The sequence below is a fragment of the Apteryx rowi genome, unplaced genomic scaffold, assembly GCF_003343035.1.
Source record: "Apteryx rowi isolate R43461 unplaced genomic scaffold, aptRow1 scaffold_84, whole genome shotgun sequence".
NCBI classification, from domain to species: domain Eukaryota; kingdom Metazoa; phylum Chordata; class Aves; order Apterygiformes; family Apterygidae; genus Apteryx; species Apteryx rowi.
Window position 1 is genome coordinate 2,762,359 of NW_020451138.1, and position 19,777 is coordinate 2,782,135.

The 19,777-nt window shown below is 37.5% G+C and overlaps 1 protein-coding gene across 1 annotated transcript in view; it reads left to right on the forward strand.

Moving 5' to 3' along the window:
* The window catches only part of CD109 (CD109 molecule), an 88,031-nt gene extending 68,790 nt beyond the window's left edge, over nt 1-19,241 (forward strand). Inside the window, exons 27-32 of the mRNA XM_026089998.1 lie at nt 3,262-3,417; nt 3,496-3,561; nt 11,192-11,328; nt 15,677-15,833; nt 16,255-16,357; nt 19,051-19,241. Coding sequence (XP_025945783.1) covers nt 3,262-3,417; nt 3,496-3,561; nt 11,192-11,328; nt 15,677-15,833; nt 16,255-16,357; nt 19,051-19,241 — 810 coding nt within the window. The remainder of the gene's footprint in view (nt 1-3,261; nt 3,418-3,495; nt 3,562-11,191; nt 11,329-15,676; nt 15,834-16,254; nt 16,358-19,050) is intronic.
* Nucleotides 19,242-19,777: the final 536 nt, after the last annotated feature.

The window sequence follows — 19,777 nt, forward strand, 5'->3', positions numbered from 1 at the left end:
CTGAGATAAGAAAGTGGAGTAGGTTTTAGAGGAACAGCCTACCCTAGTGTCTCTGTTGGCAGTTGATCTTAACTAAATATGTGCTATGTCCTCGTTATTATGTAAACTTTTGATGGGCCATGAAATTTGGAAGATCTTCATTATCTTCGGGAGGTTTCCATATTATTGAAACCACATCATGTAAGCTGTGCTGGCATCCAAAAAATTTATATAGTGCTTTGGATTGCATTAGTTTAAGCTAGCTTTTAAATTAACCACAAATGCTGGTCACAGTAAAATGTCACATCTCATCATACTGCTTGGTACCAAGCTATGCAGGCTATTCTTCATTATTTTCAAATGTTGACATTAATCTAAGAGAGATTAGTTGTATGAAATAAAGTGCAATTTAGGAACCAGCATAGTTTCCCTGAGATTCCAGTATTTTCCTAATGTGTTAATTCTTGCTTATTATTTGAAAGGCCTGATTGAAGCACTAAATGGGTTGAAAAAGACTTTCTCTTTATTCTCCAGAAAATATTCTTACTTGAAAGTCTGAAAATCTACCAGTGCACCATTTACCCCAAGGGTGAAGTTAATAAATGAATGTAATCCTTTTATTCATCTATAGCCTAAACTATTTTGATTTAAATATTACTCCAAATGTCTCTGTGGATGCCTTTTTTTTAAATTTGTGGAAATGACCACATACTTTTTGTTACCTTCTAAGATTGCTTTAAGAAAATATTTGGAGTGTTTTCTTGCAGGAGTTCATTATATTAGAAACTTTATATGTTGTTAAACAGTAAAGAGAAAAGTAATCAGTGGTATGTGTGATATTTTCTAAGCTAGGGTACCGTAACTCATTGTAATTTGTATATCTAGTATAGCTTACCATGAATTTGCAGTCAGAGTATTTTGCTTTATAATGCTTTTCATGTTTATGCATAAAATATACATATTTCATATATACAGGTATACACGCATACAGAAAAATAACATATATATGAATGCAGATTTAAATAGTAGGGAAGAGCTGCTTATAGAGGGGCTTATAGGTGTGGCTTGAGACCATATTCCCTAACTTTTCAGGTTGCATATTTGATGTAGCACTGTCATGGCCAGTTGTGTTCCTTGTGCTTCAGCAATTAATGTTTCCTGGTGGAAAAACCTTGGGTGCGCCTTCTGTTGCAGAGCATGCCAAAAGGCACATTTATCTTCTCTGTAGGTGGTTCGTGGCCTTCTTGTTTTTTGCCTGTATTCCTGGCAGAGTCATATGAGCCTAAGATGGGGAAAAGCCCCAAAGTCACCTTCAGCAAGGGCAAATAGGATTTCTAGGATTTATAGGATAATAGGATTTCTAGACATTTTGAACTCTGACTGGATTTAGGGAGATAAATCTATGAGAAGTGTGATTATAAGGATTTGGAAAAGGCACTTCAAGGTATTCCTTGGACTCCACAGCTTAGGTAAGTGCAGGCATATTTCTATTTGCAGATGATTAAAATTGGATTCTCTGACAAGATCTTATAGCTCTTTATAAGATAGATCAGATCTATAGATCTGATAGATCACTGTAGTTTCTTTCACTCCAGTATGAAAGAAGTTTTGAAAGTTTGGGCTTCCAAGCCACAGATCTTCAGCAGGAACTGACAAATGAACTGCCTGAGTAAGGCAGAGTCGTTTGTTTTGTCATTGACTTCTGTAAAGGAGTCAGCATCTGAGAGAAAGTATGTATGAGAGAAAGACATGCTTGTAAGAGCCGATAATTGGCCTCCTACTGAAAAGTCTGTCAGTTTCTCCAAATTATTACATCTTCCTGTGGTCCATTTGCTGCATCTATTCTGTCATATCATGTTAAGCATTGGAGTTGGGATGATCCCAGCCATAGTGGTTCAGTGTTCCAGGAACTTTGGCATTGTTGCTGATCATCTGCTGTTTGTGGATTTTAAGAAATCAATGAAGCAGGTCATCTTGGAACAGGACATGGCACAAGAAAGAGTGGTTTATAATCATTCAGAGATTGGTTTCTACTCATTTAGAGTGAATAGGCAGCACATGCTGCTACACTAAGGTATGGCATAGTCACCACGTCACAGTTAATGAACATTTACTGTCACCTTAGAATCTTGTTACTAGAAATGACCTAAGAATGAGTAAATCACCCCTATATGCCAAGCCTGCAAGGCTCATTCCTTCACTATCATGGGTTAAGAATAAGTGGAAAATGAAATACACAAACAACAAAAATTCCCGGGAAGCATTACAGACGTAGAATTACTGCATTTTTTTCAGAAAATACTAGATGTTAAAATTCTCATCCATTGAACTGTGCTGGACCAAATGTTCAAAAACTGCCTCTAATGTTCAAACACTGGAGATCTAAGCCTGCAGTTGTACACAAAGATAAACAAAAGAGAATTTGTGAATAGGTATGATACTGTGTTTATAAACATATTCTGCAGTGGTATGATTGTACAAAATCTTTGGATCAAGTGTAAAGCATCAAAACTGGGCGGAATCCCCTTCGAAATTTTTGCCATAGGACTGATAAGAAATGATTTCAGACATTTTTATAAACATTACTGTTTTTTCAGACCTTTGACTTTTGCTCCAGTGATCAAGGTACCCTCAAAAATTACTATGAAATGCTGGATACATAGTGCTTACTTATGCTTAGTCCCTGTGTAAATGTAGAAAGTAGCAGAATCATTACTTTCTTCACTGGCTTTCTCCTCTTTGTGTGGGTGGTATGTGATTCAGACTGTTGCATCTAGACCGTTGCCTGTCAGGTCTTCCACATCTCACACAAGTGGATGACTTCCTTAGCTGGCTCCCATCTCATTTGCCATTACATGTTTCAGTATCTATCTTAATTGCTGTACTGTACTGTTCCTCTTCTGCTCTGAAATCCTTCATGCTAGTGAAATCCCAATGGATATGTGGGTGCTGCTACATGAAAACCCCAACACAATCAATAGATGGGACAATACAGGGACTATGAGCTGTCAAAGGCATGGCTTTATACACACATAGTTCACTAAAACACACTGGTGGTAACCTGATCTGATTAAATTGATCTAATATGTTTCGTTGCATGGATATTCTTAGACCAGATTAAGTGTCTAAGCTGAGCAATTGCACTGACTTGATCACATTTGTTCAAACCTAGCTTATTTAAACAAATTCAGCATGAGTGTTTAGACAAACCCTAGCAAGGATTGCCTGTCATCTGGTGTGCAGAGTTGCATTTAATACAGAAGCACTTATTTCTCTCAACAGGACACTGTAGTGGCTCTGCAAGCCTTGAGTCTATTTGCATCTCTTACTACTGCCAGCAAGACCGAAATTGATGTTACTGTAACAGCACCTACTTTGAAAATTCCAGAAACATTTTCAATTGATACTCAAAACCGTTTTCTACTTCAGACCAAGGAGGTACTGTAGAAAGTGAGTAAAGTCTGCTGCCTGAAAGTATTTTGAAATTACTGTTTAACTCATCTGTTTTTCTTTTAGATTGCCCCTGTGCAGCCAATGACAGTAACAGTTTCAGTGGAGGGAATTGGATTTGCTGTCTTTCAGGTATGCAGTGGAGTTATTCTTTCTAAAGATACATTCTCTGTAAAGAAGGTATATTTTAATAGGAAGCTTTATAAAACATATTAATAAGAACAATCCTCTGTAATGTCTTAAATCAATAACAAAGTACTTCACTAATTGAAAAAAGATATGAACCAATTTTTGTGTAAATGTACAGATTTCACATTCACATGATTGTGTATCTCAAATGGTCCAACCTTTTAAGTACTGTTGGCTAGTTGACAGTTTTGGGGCACTTCCATGGGTCAGTCATATCAAAACAAGCCCATTCTCCTGCAGAAATGTCGTGGCAGGTGCAAGGCAAATACTGCAGTAGTACATTAGGAGGTGCGATGGTCAAAAGTGCATGTGGACCAGGCAGAAATGTCTCATCAGGCCCCTGCGGTCAACTCTGGTAGAGCACAGATCAGTACAGAACATAATTACATTGTTAGTTATTTAGAGTTATTTCCCTTTTAATGAAGTAGAATACAACAATAGTGCAAAAGTTAAAAATGAAGATGAGTATTAGGACCAGGTTCTCCAGCAGTTTTTATGCTGCTCTGAAAAAGTATAAAAGACAATAAAAAGTTACTGAAACTTGCCAAAAGCAGATGCTTAGGATCAGCCAAAGAGTGGGGATGGGAAGACTGAAAGGGTATAGTGATCCCCTCTCTGCCAGTCCTGTGTGTCAGTGGTAAAAATTCCAACATCTTTATTTAAGTTTAAACAAATTAAGCTGCGATCAGTACATGTTGTCTTTGGAATTAGCAAGCAGTGCTTTTATGCTTTTCAACTTCTAGCTCTCCCCAGTAACAGAGATTATGTCCTGAAGAAAGCCTCCCTTCAAGATTTTCAGTAACACTTTGAGAAATATTGTATGAGAAGAAGACAATATTGGATTTGATTTGATATGACCACTAGTGGGTCTCTCTTACCTTCTGTCCTGTTGATAATAGTGGTTTAGAACCAAATGGATGAAAGAAAAGACATCTGAAAAGCTAGAGCAATAGATAATACGGAAATACTAGTCTCTGCTAAGCATGAGAGACTAATTTTTGTTTTCCTACAAGTATATAGATAAACTGATAGTTGGTGAGTCTATCACAAAACTGGGCAGAGTTCCGAGTAGATGCCTACTAGTCATACTTGGGAAAACTGAACTTAAGCCACCTTAATGGACCCAAAGTTTTAAGCCAGATCAGATTCAATCTCAAATTCCTTCTAATCTGACCTTTGCTTCAGTGTTCTTGCGCATCTGGGGAACAAAAAAGCACACTGATAGTTTAATAAATACTCTCTTGGATAAGAACTTTTACAAAGAAACTTTCACAACTGCCTATTAGCAATGAACAGCAGCTACAGATATACCTCATTCATTCAGCACCAGTCTGCAAAACCCACAGTGATGTAAATCATTACCATTGTTTATTCATTCCCAGAAGTGCAAATGATGTTTACAGCAAAGCTCAAATGTTTCAGAGTATATTTTAGGTTCAGACCTGTTGGCCAAGATAGGAATGAACACGTCAGCAAGACTGCATTTACACATCTGTCATTTCAAAGTGTGTGCGTGTGTGTGTGTAATGTAGCAGAGTGGGGTTCCAGAACAGTTAAGACTGCTTAAACTTAATCATTGTTGAAAAATACTCCCTGATATTCGGTCAACTAATTGTCAGGAGAGCAGATCAGAAACTTTTCAGCAAATTGTTTCATGCTGGAAGATGCTGATTTATTGAAATGATTGCCTTCTGTGGAAGATTTCAATTAAACTTTTGCCAATAGGGGAATTTCACATTCAAATCAGCATGTCTGGTGAAGACCAAGCAGAGCTCTTGCACACAGACTAGCCAGTACTTAACTCAGGGGTTAGAGGGCTCCTCAGGGATGTATAGCAGCATGGTTTAAGTTCCTGGTTTGTTATACAGTTCTAACATGCTACCAGATAACTGGTGTTCAGAAACCAATGCCAGGTTATCTACTTCATTTAAGTCACTGTGCTGTTGTGTTTTCTCCTGCAGCTTTGAGGCAGAGATGCTGTGACTTGTTTCCAAATATTGTACTTAACACACTGGAGTAGTTTCTCCAAAAACTTTTCTTAGACAGGGCCAGCTCTTTCCTTCTGCTTCCTTTGACAGGTCTGCTATTCTTAAAAAAGAACACTGATGCTATTTGAATGAGATTTTTCTTTTTCACAGACACAAGTTAGATCTGGGTCTCATTTAATAAATCAGATAGCATATGACATTGCAAGCACATTTCTTCAGCTGGGTTTCATTGTCTTAGACCCGCCAAAGTACAGTGGTGAAATTCACTGTTCTGCGATTTGACTTTCTGGCCAAATGTAGCGTGTCAAAACAGTAATTCATTTAAATATCACAAAGCACAAGATTCAGTCCATTAATGGAAAAGCCTTTCAAAACAGAATGGATTCTTAAAAAAATTGTTTTTTTGTGAAACCTCACTCTCTGTTGTGTGCAAGTTGGCTGTGTGTTCACTCACAACCCTGCAGGATCTCATAAAATATATTTATTTTGGACAATATAACTGCAAGAGCAGACATTTATTTGTAGTTTTGTGGTCCTGCTGTCAAAAAAGTCTCCTAGCTCATCCCTTCATTATGTGGGCAAATACTATGGATGTCTTAAGGCTCTAATTCTGCAAGGGGAAGGAGAGCATGGTTATAGGGAGAGGGTATATGAAAGGGACCCTCTAGACAAAGGAGTGGAAGAAGTCATCTTCTCTAGGTGGCCTGCTGAAAGTCTTGGAAGAAACATCTCTTAACTGGATGAACCACTGTGGGCTGGGCTTGGCAAGTGCCTCAACCATTTGGCATGGCCCATGCCTTCTGGGACAAAGGAGGGTGCTACTGAAATCCAGGGCTAGCAGTGAGGGGAGGGCTGACAGGATCAAGGAGGATGGTTATGGGCAAAGTGGACTGATGAGCAAGATCTCTTGGATCTCCTGGTTGTGTATGGAGGGCTCTCTGGAGAGAGCTCTATCTCTCACCTTCTCTGTGTCAGGACAGTTGTTGGCTGACATCACTTTCCTCTCTGCCATCCCCTTTCAGAATAAACTCAGTTCATATGTTGAGTGACAGCTAAACCAGTAGTTCTCAAATGACAGAGGAAAAGAGTGGGCATAGGCTATATCTTTGGTAGGCAAAGGGAGTGAGAAAAAAACTGAGAATCACCTGTTGCTTGTTAGTGAAAATCACTGATCTTTTTTTCCACTCAGCTTTTTTCACTAGAATTAGATAAAGGATTGAGTGTTAGTCAGTGTGACGGTACTGAAAAAGATATACTGTGAAATGGATACATATTTCTCCATTGCAGTTTCTGAGTGGATACTAACTAATCAAAAAGGGATAGGAAAATGGAGAGCGAGAATCTGCTGAAAATATTTCACTGAACTCATGCCCTCAGTTAAGTACATTTACATTGCTAGTTGAAGAACAAAAAGGAGAGGAAAGAGACATGGATTAGGGGAGTATAAGTTCACTTTTCCACCTACTGCCATTGATTGGATCCGGTACTGTTACAAGCATCTCTTACATGCAGAAGATTAACTTTTAAGTTCTTCTTCTTGGGCTTCTTACCAGAACTGATTGCAGTATGACAAGACTGGACCAGTTTTGCCTTCAGTTTTGGCAACTGCATCTTAAAAAGATTAAGAAGAAATGCAATTGCTTGTTTTGTTAATTTAATGCTAGTTCCATATAACAGCCTTCCTGTCCCCAAGTTAACTATGTATCAAAGAAGGAAGTTTTAATTAAAATCTTTGCATTGTGAAAAAAGATTTCTTCTTTATTGTCATGAGAAATCAGGAAAGGAAAGCCTGAACTTAACAACGGTAACATATTCCATGAAAGTACTACCTGATTGACATGTTCGATATGTAGTTTCAGATGTCGTGCATTGGCAGTAAATGCTCATTTATTTGCTTTTCTGGCAAAAGTTAAAACAGATTTGTTTTTGTGATTGCAAATTGTGGAGGCACTGCCAGCTTGCCTTTACCAAACTTTCTACAAGCCTTTAATTGGCAGACTTCTAGATTTGCTTGGTACTACCTTCTGCAGAACAGTCATATGGGGTATGTCCTCACTACCACACCACTATTGTTCTGAGTGTCTGTACAAAGTTGGCTCTATACTCACATACAGCATGCTAAATTCAGGAATGCTGGGCAGGGTGATGGGAGTTATATATCTGTAGACTAAAAGACAGGGCATAACTTTCATATCAAGGAGGCAGAGATGTGGCAGCAAAAGCAGAGTCAGAAATCAAAAGACTGTTTGCACTGACTTGCTAGCATGTAACTTGGGCCACCCCCTGCTGTACCTTTAAATTTGAACTGACAGTTTTCCTTTTGCTGCCAGGCACTGTTCTAAAGGGACTGTGATTTTCTAGAAACCTCCTTCATTCCCTTTTCATTAGCCAAGCAAAGTACACACTGGGGTTTTGCTGGGGGAATTAGTTGAGCCACTCTCTGATTATTTTCCTACCAGAGCCAAAGAAGGTTTTTTTCCCTCTCAGTGTTCTATCTTGATGACTAAGGGAACAGATAATGATTGAGTTTGTTTATGAAAACGGTATGAAAACTTACTATTCCATTGTTGGTGAAAATCACAATTCTGCCAAACAAATGTCAACTAATCTTTGACAGTAAATATTTTCTTAATTTATTGTATTTGTTTTTGTCATTCTAAAGTTTTGAAAGTTGAGCTTTCTGATAAGTCTCACTGATGTGCTGAGTCAGTAACTCATTCTCTTGTCCTCTGTCGGAGGTGTTGTCCTGGTATCTTTGCACCACATTTTAGCAAAGGGATGTTGCATTTACCACCAATATCACATGAACAGACATACTGGGACAACTGATATAATTTATTATCCTGTATCCTGTAGTGGCCAATAGAGAAAGGATGTCCAAGGAAGGCTACAAGAACAGGACAAGCAGGAAGTGATACCTCACTGAAGTACCCTCCTGCCCTTCACCAGTCTGTGACACAGGGCCTTCCCAAACCACAGGTCATCTCATTGTGTCATCTCTGGCTTAATAGACCTTTTCCTTGGTAAAATTTTCTTCCACAAATATGTCACTTTTTGAATTTTTCTAAGCTTTTAACAATGACAGCTTCTTGTGGCGAGTAGTTCTACAGCTAATGGTGCATTGCATGGAGAAGCACTACCTCTTGTTCATCTTGAATCTGGTCTCCTAGTTCATGTATTTGGAGAGAAGGCCTAAGAGAGACTGTGTTGGGTCGGAGCAAAGCTCAGTCTAGTCCAGTGTTCTGTTTCCAGCAATAGCCAGAAGTGGATGCTCAGAGGAGAGTGTAAGAACAAGATAAATGTAGATAACATACTCCCTGACTGTCCTTTCCACCTCCTATCATTTATTATCGAAGATCTTCAGCTGGGGATTGTTTCTGTGTACTTAGCAAATCTCGGTTGATTTCCATGAAGTTATCTATTTTGCCCTTGAATTCGTGTACACTTTTAGCATCTCCAGCCTCCTGTGGGAAGCAATTCTATAGTGTAATCTTGCATTGCATGAAAAACTGTTTCCTGTTTATCTTTTCCATGCAGGTCATTATTCTACTGTTTTACTTACTGTATCACTACTGTATCATTCTTGCCATTACTGAATCTTTCTTTCAACTTACCTTTTCATGTCTGAAAAATTTTCATCTATTTTACCATTCTTTAAATGGAAACTATTCTCTGCCTTTGATCATCTCAGTCAACTTTATCTGTGCCCATTCTGATTCTACCATATCTTTTTTGAAATGGAGGATAGAAACTGCACCTTGGCTTAATGTGATGTTTCTAGCTTTTTTGTCTGTTCCTTTCTTAATAGCTCTCAGCATTTTATTTGATTTTATGATCACTGCTGAACATGGAACTGATATTTTCGTAGGGCAACAGCTCCAAGATCTCATTCTTGAATTGTAGTAGTGAGTTCAAACCCCGTTATTCTGCAACTCTTTGCAGTAATCCTCATCTTTGCTACCTCAAATAAATTAGTATAATCAGCAAACCTTATCATGTGAGTATTCACCCTGTTTTCTACATCATTTATGGATATGTTTAACAGTGGATGTGTTTAACTTTTATGGATATGTTTATCAAGTGTCACCTAGCACGGATTCTTTTAGGACTCCAGTCCTTTCATGTATGAACATTTATTCCTACCCTCTGTTCCTGACTTTTAACATTCCTTTATTCCTTGACAGCTTATTTTCTTCCAGAACCTTTGCTTAGCAATCTTGCCAACCAGCTTCATGCCTGTTGAACATGCAGAGAGCTTATATTAGGTAGAGCTCCCTTGTCCACATGTTCGTTTACTTAATTCAGTTAACTTTGGTAGATTTACAACAACAGGCTATTCTCCAATATATCATATGTACTCATATGTCCACTATTTTGACTTTTTGTTGAGTTTCCACCATGTTTTCTGGTACAGATACTGAGTTTACTTGATATCCGCAGTTCTCTAGACCCCCTGAATTCATTTAAAATTTGATGTCAAATTTGCCATCTTCTGGTCTGATACCAAGGTATTTTTTAATGAAGCACTGCAGGTAATAATTCAGCTATTTCTTTATCCCAACAGGTTAAGTTCTGTAGGCAGGGTAGTCTTTTTTTGTTACTCTCTGATTTCCTGTTACGGGTGATGATATGAGAGTACTCATCGGTTGCTCAATTCCAAATCCAGCATTTCTGCTTTGGCTGTCAACATTGGTAGTTTCATAGGATGTCAAGATAATCAAGTTATCTCCTAATTATTCAGACCACCTTTAAGGGCTTCTGGTTTTACCACTCTTCTGAAATAAGATGTATTTCAAACATCTTCTGCACATCTACACTAAAAGAATAGGAAACCCTTTAAACTGTGCATAACAGATGAGCCTATTTTATATCAATGTTATTGTCCTCTACTGGACAGCATCCAGTAGAGGACATACATCCTTACTTGTCATATATCCTCACTTAGCAGAGCTTGGCATTTCTTGAACAGAACAGGCGAGAGCTCTGTCCTTGAGGCAGTCTAAGGACTGTAGCTTTGTCTTTGCACAAATGAACCATAGGATGAAGCTACTTACTTAGTGCATAACAACTGTATTGTTTTGAGCTTGGAGTAATGTGCTATTCCTCATCAGTTTGGAATGTATGAATGCTGTGACATGATGGTTGAAGACAATTCAGTACATACGCTATGTATTTGCTCTTGCACTGCTTTCATATTCAGTCTTTCTTTTTAACCYGATGGGTATCACTCTCTGAAGGCTTCCTTCCTTCATCCTGTTTCATGCTGACAGGAAGTAGCTGCACATATTGTAAACCAGCAGAAAGCAACTAGGAAGAAAATTACTGGATGTCCTAGAACTCCTTCATGTTTGGCTCAGCTGTGTCCTGCTAATTGCGTTGGTACTGCTGCATTACAAAATGCTCAGAAAGTATATTTTTTTCTGAGACTTCCTGTGAGTCTCATGTGTCCAGCTGTCAGAAACAAGGGCATTGTACCCTTCTCATGTGGTCATTTCTCTGGAGTTCTACTGTTACAAACTTAATGTTTTTGACCACATAGTTTTGCTTCACTTACATCATCTAATGTCTCTATTTGTAATCTACAGCTCAATATTATTTACAACACAAAACACACTGATCAGAGGCTAAAATCTGTCCAAAACCAAGAAGCCTTTGACTTGAATGTTGATGTAAAGGATAACAAAGATGATATAAACCATTTGACTGTGAACGTATGCACAAGGTAGGTAATTCAACTGGGGCATCTCATGCATCTCTTTGTCTATGAAGCATTTATATATATAAAGATGAGTTAAATTTTCCATTTGTTTGTACAGATTTACTAAAGCACTGTATATAAATGTATAACTAAACAGAGCAAAATAATTACTTCTTAAAAACCAGCAATAATTAAACTAAGAAGCAATTCATAGGTCAATAAATACTATAGTTATAGTTTGATAGCTCTGAATAGATCTCTTGTGCAAAGTTGTCACTGGTCAGTCATATTTTTGTATTGGCATGCGTTAAGGATGGTGGTTCCCTAGATGTTAGAAGTATATGGAAAAATTTGTGTGAAATACAAAGCTCAGAGACCTTTTTGGTGCAAGTGCTTCTTAGCTATATGGAGAACTGTGGGCAAACTAGAAGATTCAACCAGTGGCTTCCACAGTGTGAATACTGCCCATTACTTACCTTTCATGCTTTGCTTTTGATCTAGAAGTAGATATTTTCTTTTTGTAACAACAGAAGCAAATTCTGAAGTTCTGAAATTATCATGAAATAGAAGTAATCATTCTTTGGTCATCTCTGTTAATAAACTTTACTTGGAACACTTACGCCTCTGGGTCAAAATCCATGTCTACATAATGACATATTCAGCTGAGATTTGTCTTACTCCGCAGTTATCTTTGTAGTCTTTCATTTACCTTTATATCTTATATTTATGATGTCAGTAATAAAATGTAAGTACCATTCTAGAGTTGAAAGAGGTGATGAGTTTTCAGGTCAATCTAATTCTATTCTTTCTGCTGAATAAGGGATGGGGGGGTGCATCTGGGAAGATTTGTCTTGTTCAGTAAACACCTAGTAAGTAGTGATCTGAGATTGTAGAAGCATCATTTCAGAGACCACAGAACAGCCATCAGACGTTAACGTAAATAGAAATTGGATCACCTATGAACAGGTGACACTGAACAGTTCTATCTCATATTCTTAAGTCAGCTAGCCATTAAACAAAGTTGTTTCTTTAACTGCTTTTCTGCCACCTTTTAACTTGCCATGCAAGTAGATGTCTTTTCTATTTCAGTTTTCTCAGTTGGCACATTTTGTTGTGGTTAAAAAGCATGCATATTTCACAGAAAACCCTGTAGGATGTTGTATCTATGTATATATATGTCTATTTACATTTTTTATATCTTTTATCTTCTATTATCTACAAGGATGTTGAGGTGGATACACTCTTTGTATTTTGTGATCTCATCTGTATTTCCCAAATACTGCCTCTTGAAAAACTTTTTTCTTCTTGTGACATTATAATGGGTTCCCTGTAAACACAAGATTTGCAAAGTACCACCTGATCTACCATGTTTACTCTTGCATTCCTTTCCTCCACATCCTTTTTTTGTTATTTATTTAAAGTTTAAAATCCTTATGGCTAGGACTATGTATTATGCTCTGCCTAACACAAGGAAGCTGTGACTAGAGTTGGGGCCTCTAGGTGACACCGTCGTGCAAATAATCAACCATAGTGAATATGATGTCAGTACAGAGAGGATTGATTTAATTTGGGAAATAACCAGCAGGAACAAAGCCAGAGTCCTGTTTTCATGCATGTGTTTCTGGTAACCAATTCAGTGATACAGATGGTGGGCAGGGACACTAGAATACATGAGAGCTGTTAGAATAGAAATAGAATTTTTTTCTCTCTTTTAAAGTTTTCTATGAAGTGTCAACAGTTTTTTAAAGTCTACCACTAACTCCTGACATGTAAAGGGCTTACATGACTGGCCTGGGATAAGTTTGGCTGAGCATCCTGATCTTCTTTTTCTGTCTAAGAACTTTGATTCAGGAATAAAGACAAGAAGGAACCCATCTCTCTGCTCTTTTGGAAGGCTCTAGACTGATGTTTTACTGGAAAGTGTTTAAAGAATAGAGGAAGAACTAACAGTGTTATAAAACCTCCCCAGGAGAATATTTGGAATATCAAGATCCATCAACTGTAGCATGGAAAGTGGGCCAGTATAAATTCTAGTAATTCTGTGTTTCTATTCTGTAGGCTGAGACTTGGTCTCAGGTTGCTTGACCTGACAGACTGGTCACCATTTTTTTTTCTCCTCAATATATCCTATATAATACGCACATTATTAAATTACTGAATTAGTTTAAAGTTGGTCTTTTAATCTGTACAACATATGTGACTTTTTGGTACAGAAGCCAAAGCAGGTAAATCCAGAAACACCGCTGAAATCTCAACCAGTTTAGCTACCTGTGGGTATGCACAGTCAGGTAATGGATACTGCAGCTTTGCAGTTTTTTTCTATCTCTAATCCACAGAATATTCCACTTTGTTTCAGCCAGCTTGATAGTTAGTGATTGGCCATGGTCATCTTAACTGGGTATCWTTTCTGACACTGGATCATATGATGTCTCATTGAATTTGAACAGACTCTTGGTCAGAAGAGTGGCCTCACTGTCTGTAAAGCACATACCCAGGAGTGTCATTTTCTTCTCTGGTTGGTTTTGTCACCCACATGCCATTTCCAGGAATGGGAAACTGATTGCTGGTGCTTCTACTCACTCTCTTCTTTGTGCTTCCTGCATTCATTAGCTTAATATTGGACTTTTCTCTCATCTTTGCACCATCTATGGGAGGGTCTCATACAGACCTCATACTGCTGATGTGCTGAAACATAAAATGCAACTCAGAATATTCTCAGTTCTGTTAAGATAAAAGTTTCAAGTCTTGCTTCTTCTTTCTCTTACTAGCCATTCTCCTTTTTTGCATGATTTATTTTCTTTTAAGAGACCCTGGAGTTGAAGAGACAATATCAGGACCTTCCCTCTAAGCAGTCTCTCTTGTTTATTTAGCCAGATCCTTGTAACTTCTAGGGATATATCTTATTCACTTCTTGGAAATACCATGCTGGCTGGGTTACCTACTGGTATTTTGGTGGTACCCCAGGCTCACTAGACAGCTTTGGTATTTTTCTCCCCTCTCATTGGTAATTATACAGATATAATTACATCCMGTTCCAATTCAGTTATTTGTTTTCAATAGCAGCTACTCTGGCATAGCACATCATCCAACAGATGGTTTCATTTGTTTCTAATCTCATGAGCCAACTGAAGTCAGAAGTTGTGCTGTATTTCTTTCAAAGTCATATCTGTGTTCAATCAGCCATGCTGCCAGGCTTAATAGCATTGCTTTGAAAGCAAGTCGTCCCTTTTTTTAAACCATCCAACTCTACAAAGAAATAGTTTTATTCAATCACTTTCAACTACTGTCAGGCATTCAAAATGCAGTTTGGAGTCACTGCTATTATAGTATAACAATAGTCATTTACCTTCGATGCCAAGTGGCGAAAAAACTCTTCTGCCACCTACTTTATTTAAAACAATACAATCTTTTGCAAGACCTATAAGTGTTACATGTAGCACAGAAAACCATAAATATATTTTGATAGTTCTGTTGTGTACCATGATATGTTAAGCTTGCTTAATAGAGCAAAGCCTTTTAGTCCAGCATCTGATTCTCAAATTGGGAAGAGATGTGATAATAAGCATTATTTGGGAGAACCGAAGGAACTCAACTTACTAAATTTTCTTTTTCCAAAACTGGATGAATAACATGGCTATGCATTTTAGGACTGGAGCTTGGAGAAATAATGTAATGATGACTCTGTTAAGAGAACCATCAGTCTATATCTAAGAATCACAGAATCACAGGATCACAGAATGGTTGGAAGGGACCTCTGGAGATCGTCTAGTCCAACCCCCCCCACTCAAGCAGGGTCACCTAGAGCGCATTGTACAGGATCACGTCCAGGCAGGTTTTGAATATCTCCAGAGAAARAGATATATGAAAAAGTTTGGGAGATTTTTTGGTTTATACCTTTATCCCACCCTCCAAAAATGAATAAAAGCAAAAACAAAGAATGCCTCCATATGAATGTTGCAGTTCAAGAGTTCCTACAATGGTTTCTGAATTGCCTTTTTTGAAACATGCATTAAATTTTGATATTTGTTGCATATTTGTGATGTAAACCTGCACTTATAGATGCCCATGGAAAGGGTCCTATTGGTGTCAGTGTGGTCAGAATTATGCTCTCATGTGATTGCTATACTGTAGTTTTCTCAGTGCTAAACTTACTTTTGCCCATGTGGTTGAAATTGTCAGGCAGAATAATAGAGAAATAAATTACTATCTCTTTATCGTTAGCAATTTTCTTGATGGCATTTTTTTCCATTTGTTTTTAAGTATTCTTAAGTATTATCTCTTCCATTGTTGAGATTTAATGATGAAACAGTTTATTTGGGTAGAGAACTGTTGTATTTCCACTAAAATTTCCTTGTCTTTATGTTTTGAAAAGGTACCTGGCTTCTGGTGCAGCTTCCAGTAGTGGCATGGCTCTTATGGAGGTTGGTTTACTCAGTGGTTTCTCTGTGTCACCAGATTTCATTGCATTAGACAATACAGTTAAGAAGATGGAAAAGGACAATGGAAAAGTCAACCTATACTTAGACTCTGTAAGTTGAAAATAATGAAAAAAAATGCATCTGCAGTGATGCTAATCCTGACTCAGTCATTGTCTGAATTAATTTCAGAAAGACATCATGATTATATTCTTTGGGGAATTCACCATCTGCTATTCACATTGAGTGAATAGTTCCACTTTTATTAATGAGGCTGGTTGCATAGGTACAACTCACTTATATTTGTAAGAGGTTTTTAGATTATACCTCTTGTAAAATCATGTACAAGTAAGCAAACTTTTTAAGAAGTCTGTATTTTGGCCAAAATGACTACAAATGAGATAAGCATATTTATCTGTATCCAGACTCTAAGCCTTTAGAAATGAGGTTGGGTCTCCCATCAAGTAACAAGTTCTTCCTTCCACAAAACCACCATCACTAGGGTTCTCAGGATGTTTCTCTTCTATTTTTCTAGCTAAATGAAACACAGGTTTGCGTGGATATTCCGGCTGTGAGAGACTTCAAAGTGGCAAATACCCAAGGTGCCTCAGTGACTATAGTGGATTACTATGAACCTAGTAAGTGTTAGTCATTCCAAATGGATCTTGGTGATTCTGAAATTGAAAAAAGTTTCTTCCCATGAATGTTAACAGGACAGATTTTAGCAAAGAGAAAGCCGCATTGCACTGAAATTTACTTTTTTTGAGGTCACAGCAACCTTTTTGGACTTTGATGTGCCAAGAGTTCTAACAAATAGTAGTTTTCCCTCTTATACATTTTTGTAGTCCTAATGGGTTGGTTCCTCAGCTGGGATGAATTGTCATAACTTAATGTCAGCTGGTATAAATTGGCTTCAATCCGGCCCAAAGTGTTCCCAAAACTACCAAAATGAAGCAGGAACTTCACTGTGGTTCACTTACCAAGATGATGATTATCTTTCAAKTAGCTTTTCCATCTGTTTCTTGTTTAATTTAAGAGTCCTTCACTGGAGAGAATGCCAATGTTTTTATTTCAACAGTTATGTAAAAAAGATGTACATAGCAAAAACAATTTCAAAGTTCTTTTTTTGGTGTGGAGTGTGTTTTAGAGAAAGGCAGCAGTGTACAAAGCTCCTGGGCAAAGTGAGAAACAAAGGATTACAAGCTGCTGAAGAAGAAGTAGAGATATTTTCTTTACACCAGCCAGCTGAAACATTAATAAGAATTAGGGCTTGTTTTGAGATGAAGCATAAAAACGTTGTATAGGTGTTTTTCTTCATGTTGCTTTGTTTTAGTGTAAGACAGAAGACAGCCAAATACACTATGATGTGTACTACTTTAGCTAGATGAAGATCACTTTTATTTTTTGTAGGCTGAAATGTTTATTGAATCATAGAAATAAAACTAAAATAGTAAATTAGTGGATGTAACTAAGCTGTCCATTAACCTAAAACATGTTTTAAGTCCTAGCGGTTGGACAGTTGGAGCAATTTTTATTTGAGATAGACTCATAACATACCGAATCAGTGGCTAAAATTAATTTCTACATGCTTCAATGTCTGGGAGAAGAATTCAGGACCTAGCCTTTTATAAGAAAGCTATTAGATAAGCTAATGTATGTATAAAAACCCACATACAAATGAGTATGTATAAATACAGTTAATTTGTTTAAATTAACTTAATATCTGTGAATTTTCAATAAATAAATATTCGTTTAGGGATATGAATGAATAACCTTATGGAGTAAAGTTTTTACAAAATAATGCTGTGAATTTAGCTGAAATAGAAGGCTTTAACATTAAATAAAGAAAAAGATTGCTTCCGATATTATTTTACAAGTGACCACTTCTATTATTACATAGCATAGACATATTATCAGTCAATATATGTATGTATGCCATGATTCTGAGTTCTCCTGAGAGAACTCCATTCTGTATAATACAAAAATGTGCTCTTATTTTATACCGTTATTTTCCATTGCTACCATAGCTGGTGACCCAAGTTGTATGTGTGTATTTTATGATAGTTACAGTCAGATTCAGGCCTGATAAATTGCTTCATATTCAAGCTAGGAGGTGTCTAGAGAGCCCTTATGCTCTGGCATTTATCAAAAAAGGTGTTTCAAGTTAGTAGATATTACAACTGACCTAGGCATAAGAACTGGCTTGAATGCTAAGATAGCAGTGCTAGCAAGGAGCTCTGCCAGGGTTAATATACACAGCTACCCAGCATGTTCAAATGACTGTGCTGCTTCTGTTATCTGACTGTTCAGAGCTAGCTGGGTGTCACTGTCTGGAAGTGTTATGCCCTGTAAAGATAYATCAAACTTTTTTTTTTAATCTAAGGCTTGAAAGGTGACTGAATTTCATTTCACTTAAAATATTTGCAGTGCCTTAGTTGGAATCAAAATCTTCAAACCACAAAACCCACAAGGGAAATGAAACTTTGCAAAAGCTTGTTGTGTAAACAGTTAGCATGTATTGATCTTTCTGAAACATGCATGGCTTTCCAGGCTCTTAGTCTGTTTGGCTCTGTAGCAACCCTTCGGAAAGCTTGTGAGCAAAATACAGAAGACGGAGCTAGGTGAGGTGGGCAGCCCCAGATTCAGGAAGCTGATGCTCCCAGACGAACTAGTGAGAAAAAGCCTCAGCTATGAAAGACCCATCTCTTAAAAGTCATAGTCAGTAACCTGCCAGGTAAAAGATCAGAGTTCTTGTATCGTGGAGGAGCCTCAGTAGGTAGCAGAAAAGTTCCGCATTAAGTGTTTGACCAAGATTTCTGAACAGATCAGGTCTAACAATTGAGTTGGAGTCTATGAATGTGCACCTTTCTCCAAGCCTTTGAATGACTGTATTGAGAACATTTTGGTGCTTTGTGAAAAGAACAAACCTTAATCTCTAAGTTTAAACACACAGTTGAGGAAATGTTTTGCAGTGTATGACTTGGTCTGCATTAGAGTTTAGTGCATCCTTAAAAAATGCTTTCTTTGTGAAGCTAATCTGTTTAAGATCTTTCTCTTCCCAAGATGTACAGCTATAAGTTGCTGTGGTTTTTTAACATTGTCCAAGCTGTGGGTATTGAACTTGAATTAAAGGCATAGTTCTCTTTCTGCAGGTTGGATTCCACTGGAAATCATGTAACATTTCAGAAGTTTGGTTCATTACAAGTATATATTTCTAGAAGGAAAGATGAACAGTCTGTATCAAACTCCTTTTAAAGTACATTATGAGTTTCTAAATTTTGGACAATTCTCAGAAGTTCATTAACTAATGTTAGCTAACCTTTCTGAACAGGGAGAAGAGCGGTGAGAAGCTACAATTCAGAAGTAATGCAAAGTGTAACCACTTGTGATTTCTGTAAAAGTGACTGCAGTCTTTGCAACAGGGATAGTTCTCCAGCCTTGCTTCAACACTCTTCGTTGACTTCCTTGTTCTCTGTGCTATTTGTTGTTCACGTAAGCTTGCTGTGTGGTTGGGTGCTATAGGAGGAAACTGCTTATGTTTCACATCTAAAGTTTCCATAAATTACCCAAAGAAAATTTTATGTTCAGATACCAGCTTGTCTTCAGTGATTACAGTGACCAAACTCCTGCTGTGCTCAGGGAGAGCAGGACTGGCCCATATGGTAGGTTTCTGGCTGTGCCAGAAAACTTCTTAAGTGTCTGCTGGAAAAACTTTCTGAGTGTTGGCTGCATACTGAAATTATTTTCTGAAGAAGCACAGAGTAAGAGTTACGGAGAAAACAATTTGAGAAAATATAAGCCTAGCTCCACATTCCGACCCCTTTTTTTACCTTAGCTTTTTTGCTTATTTTTAGGGGTGTATGTTAATTTTTCAGAATCGTTTTATAAACTATCTGCTCCTTTATTGGGATGTTAGTAAGCAGAATACTGGGAGCTTGGTATCAGAACTCACTTTGTTCTGTTCTGCAAACATGACACTTCACATTAATTTTGAGTTTCACTGTATGCTCTCATGGGAAATAATATGAAAAATAAAAGGAGCTGGCTTCAGAGCAGAT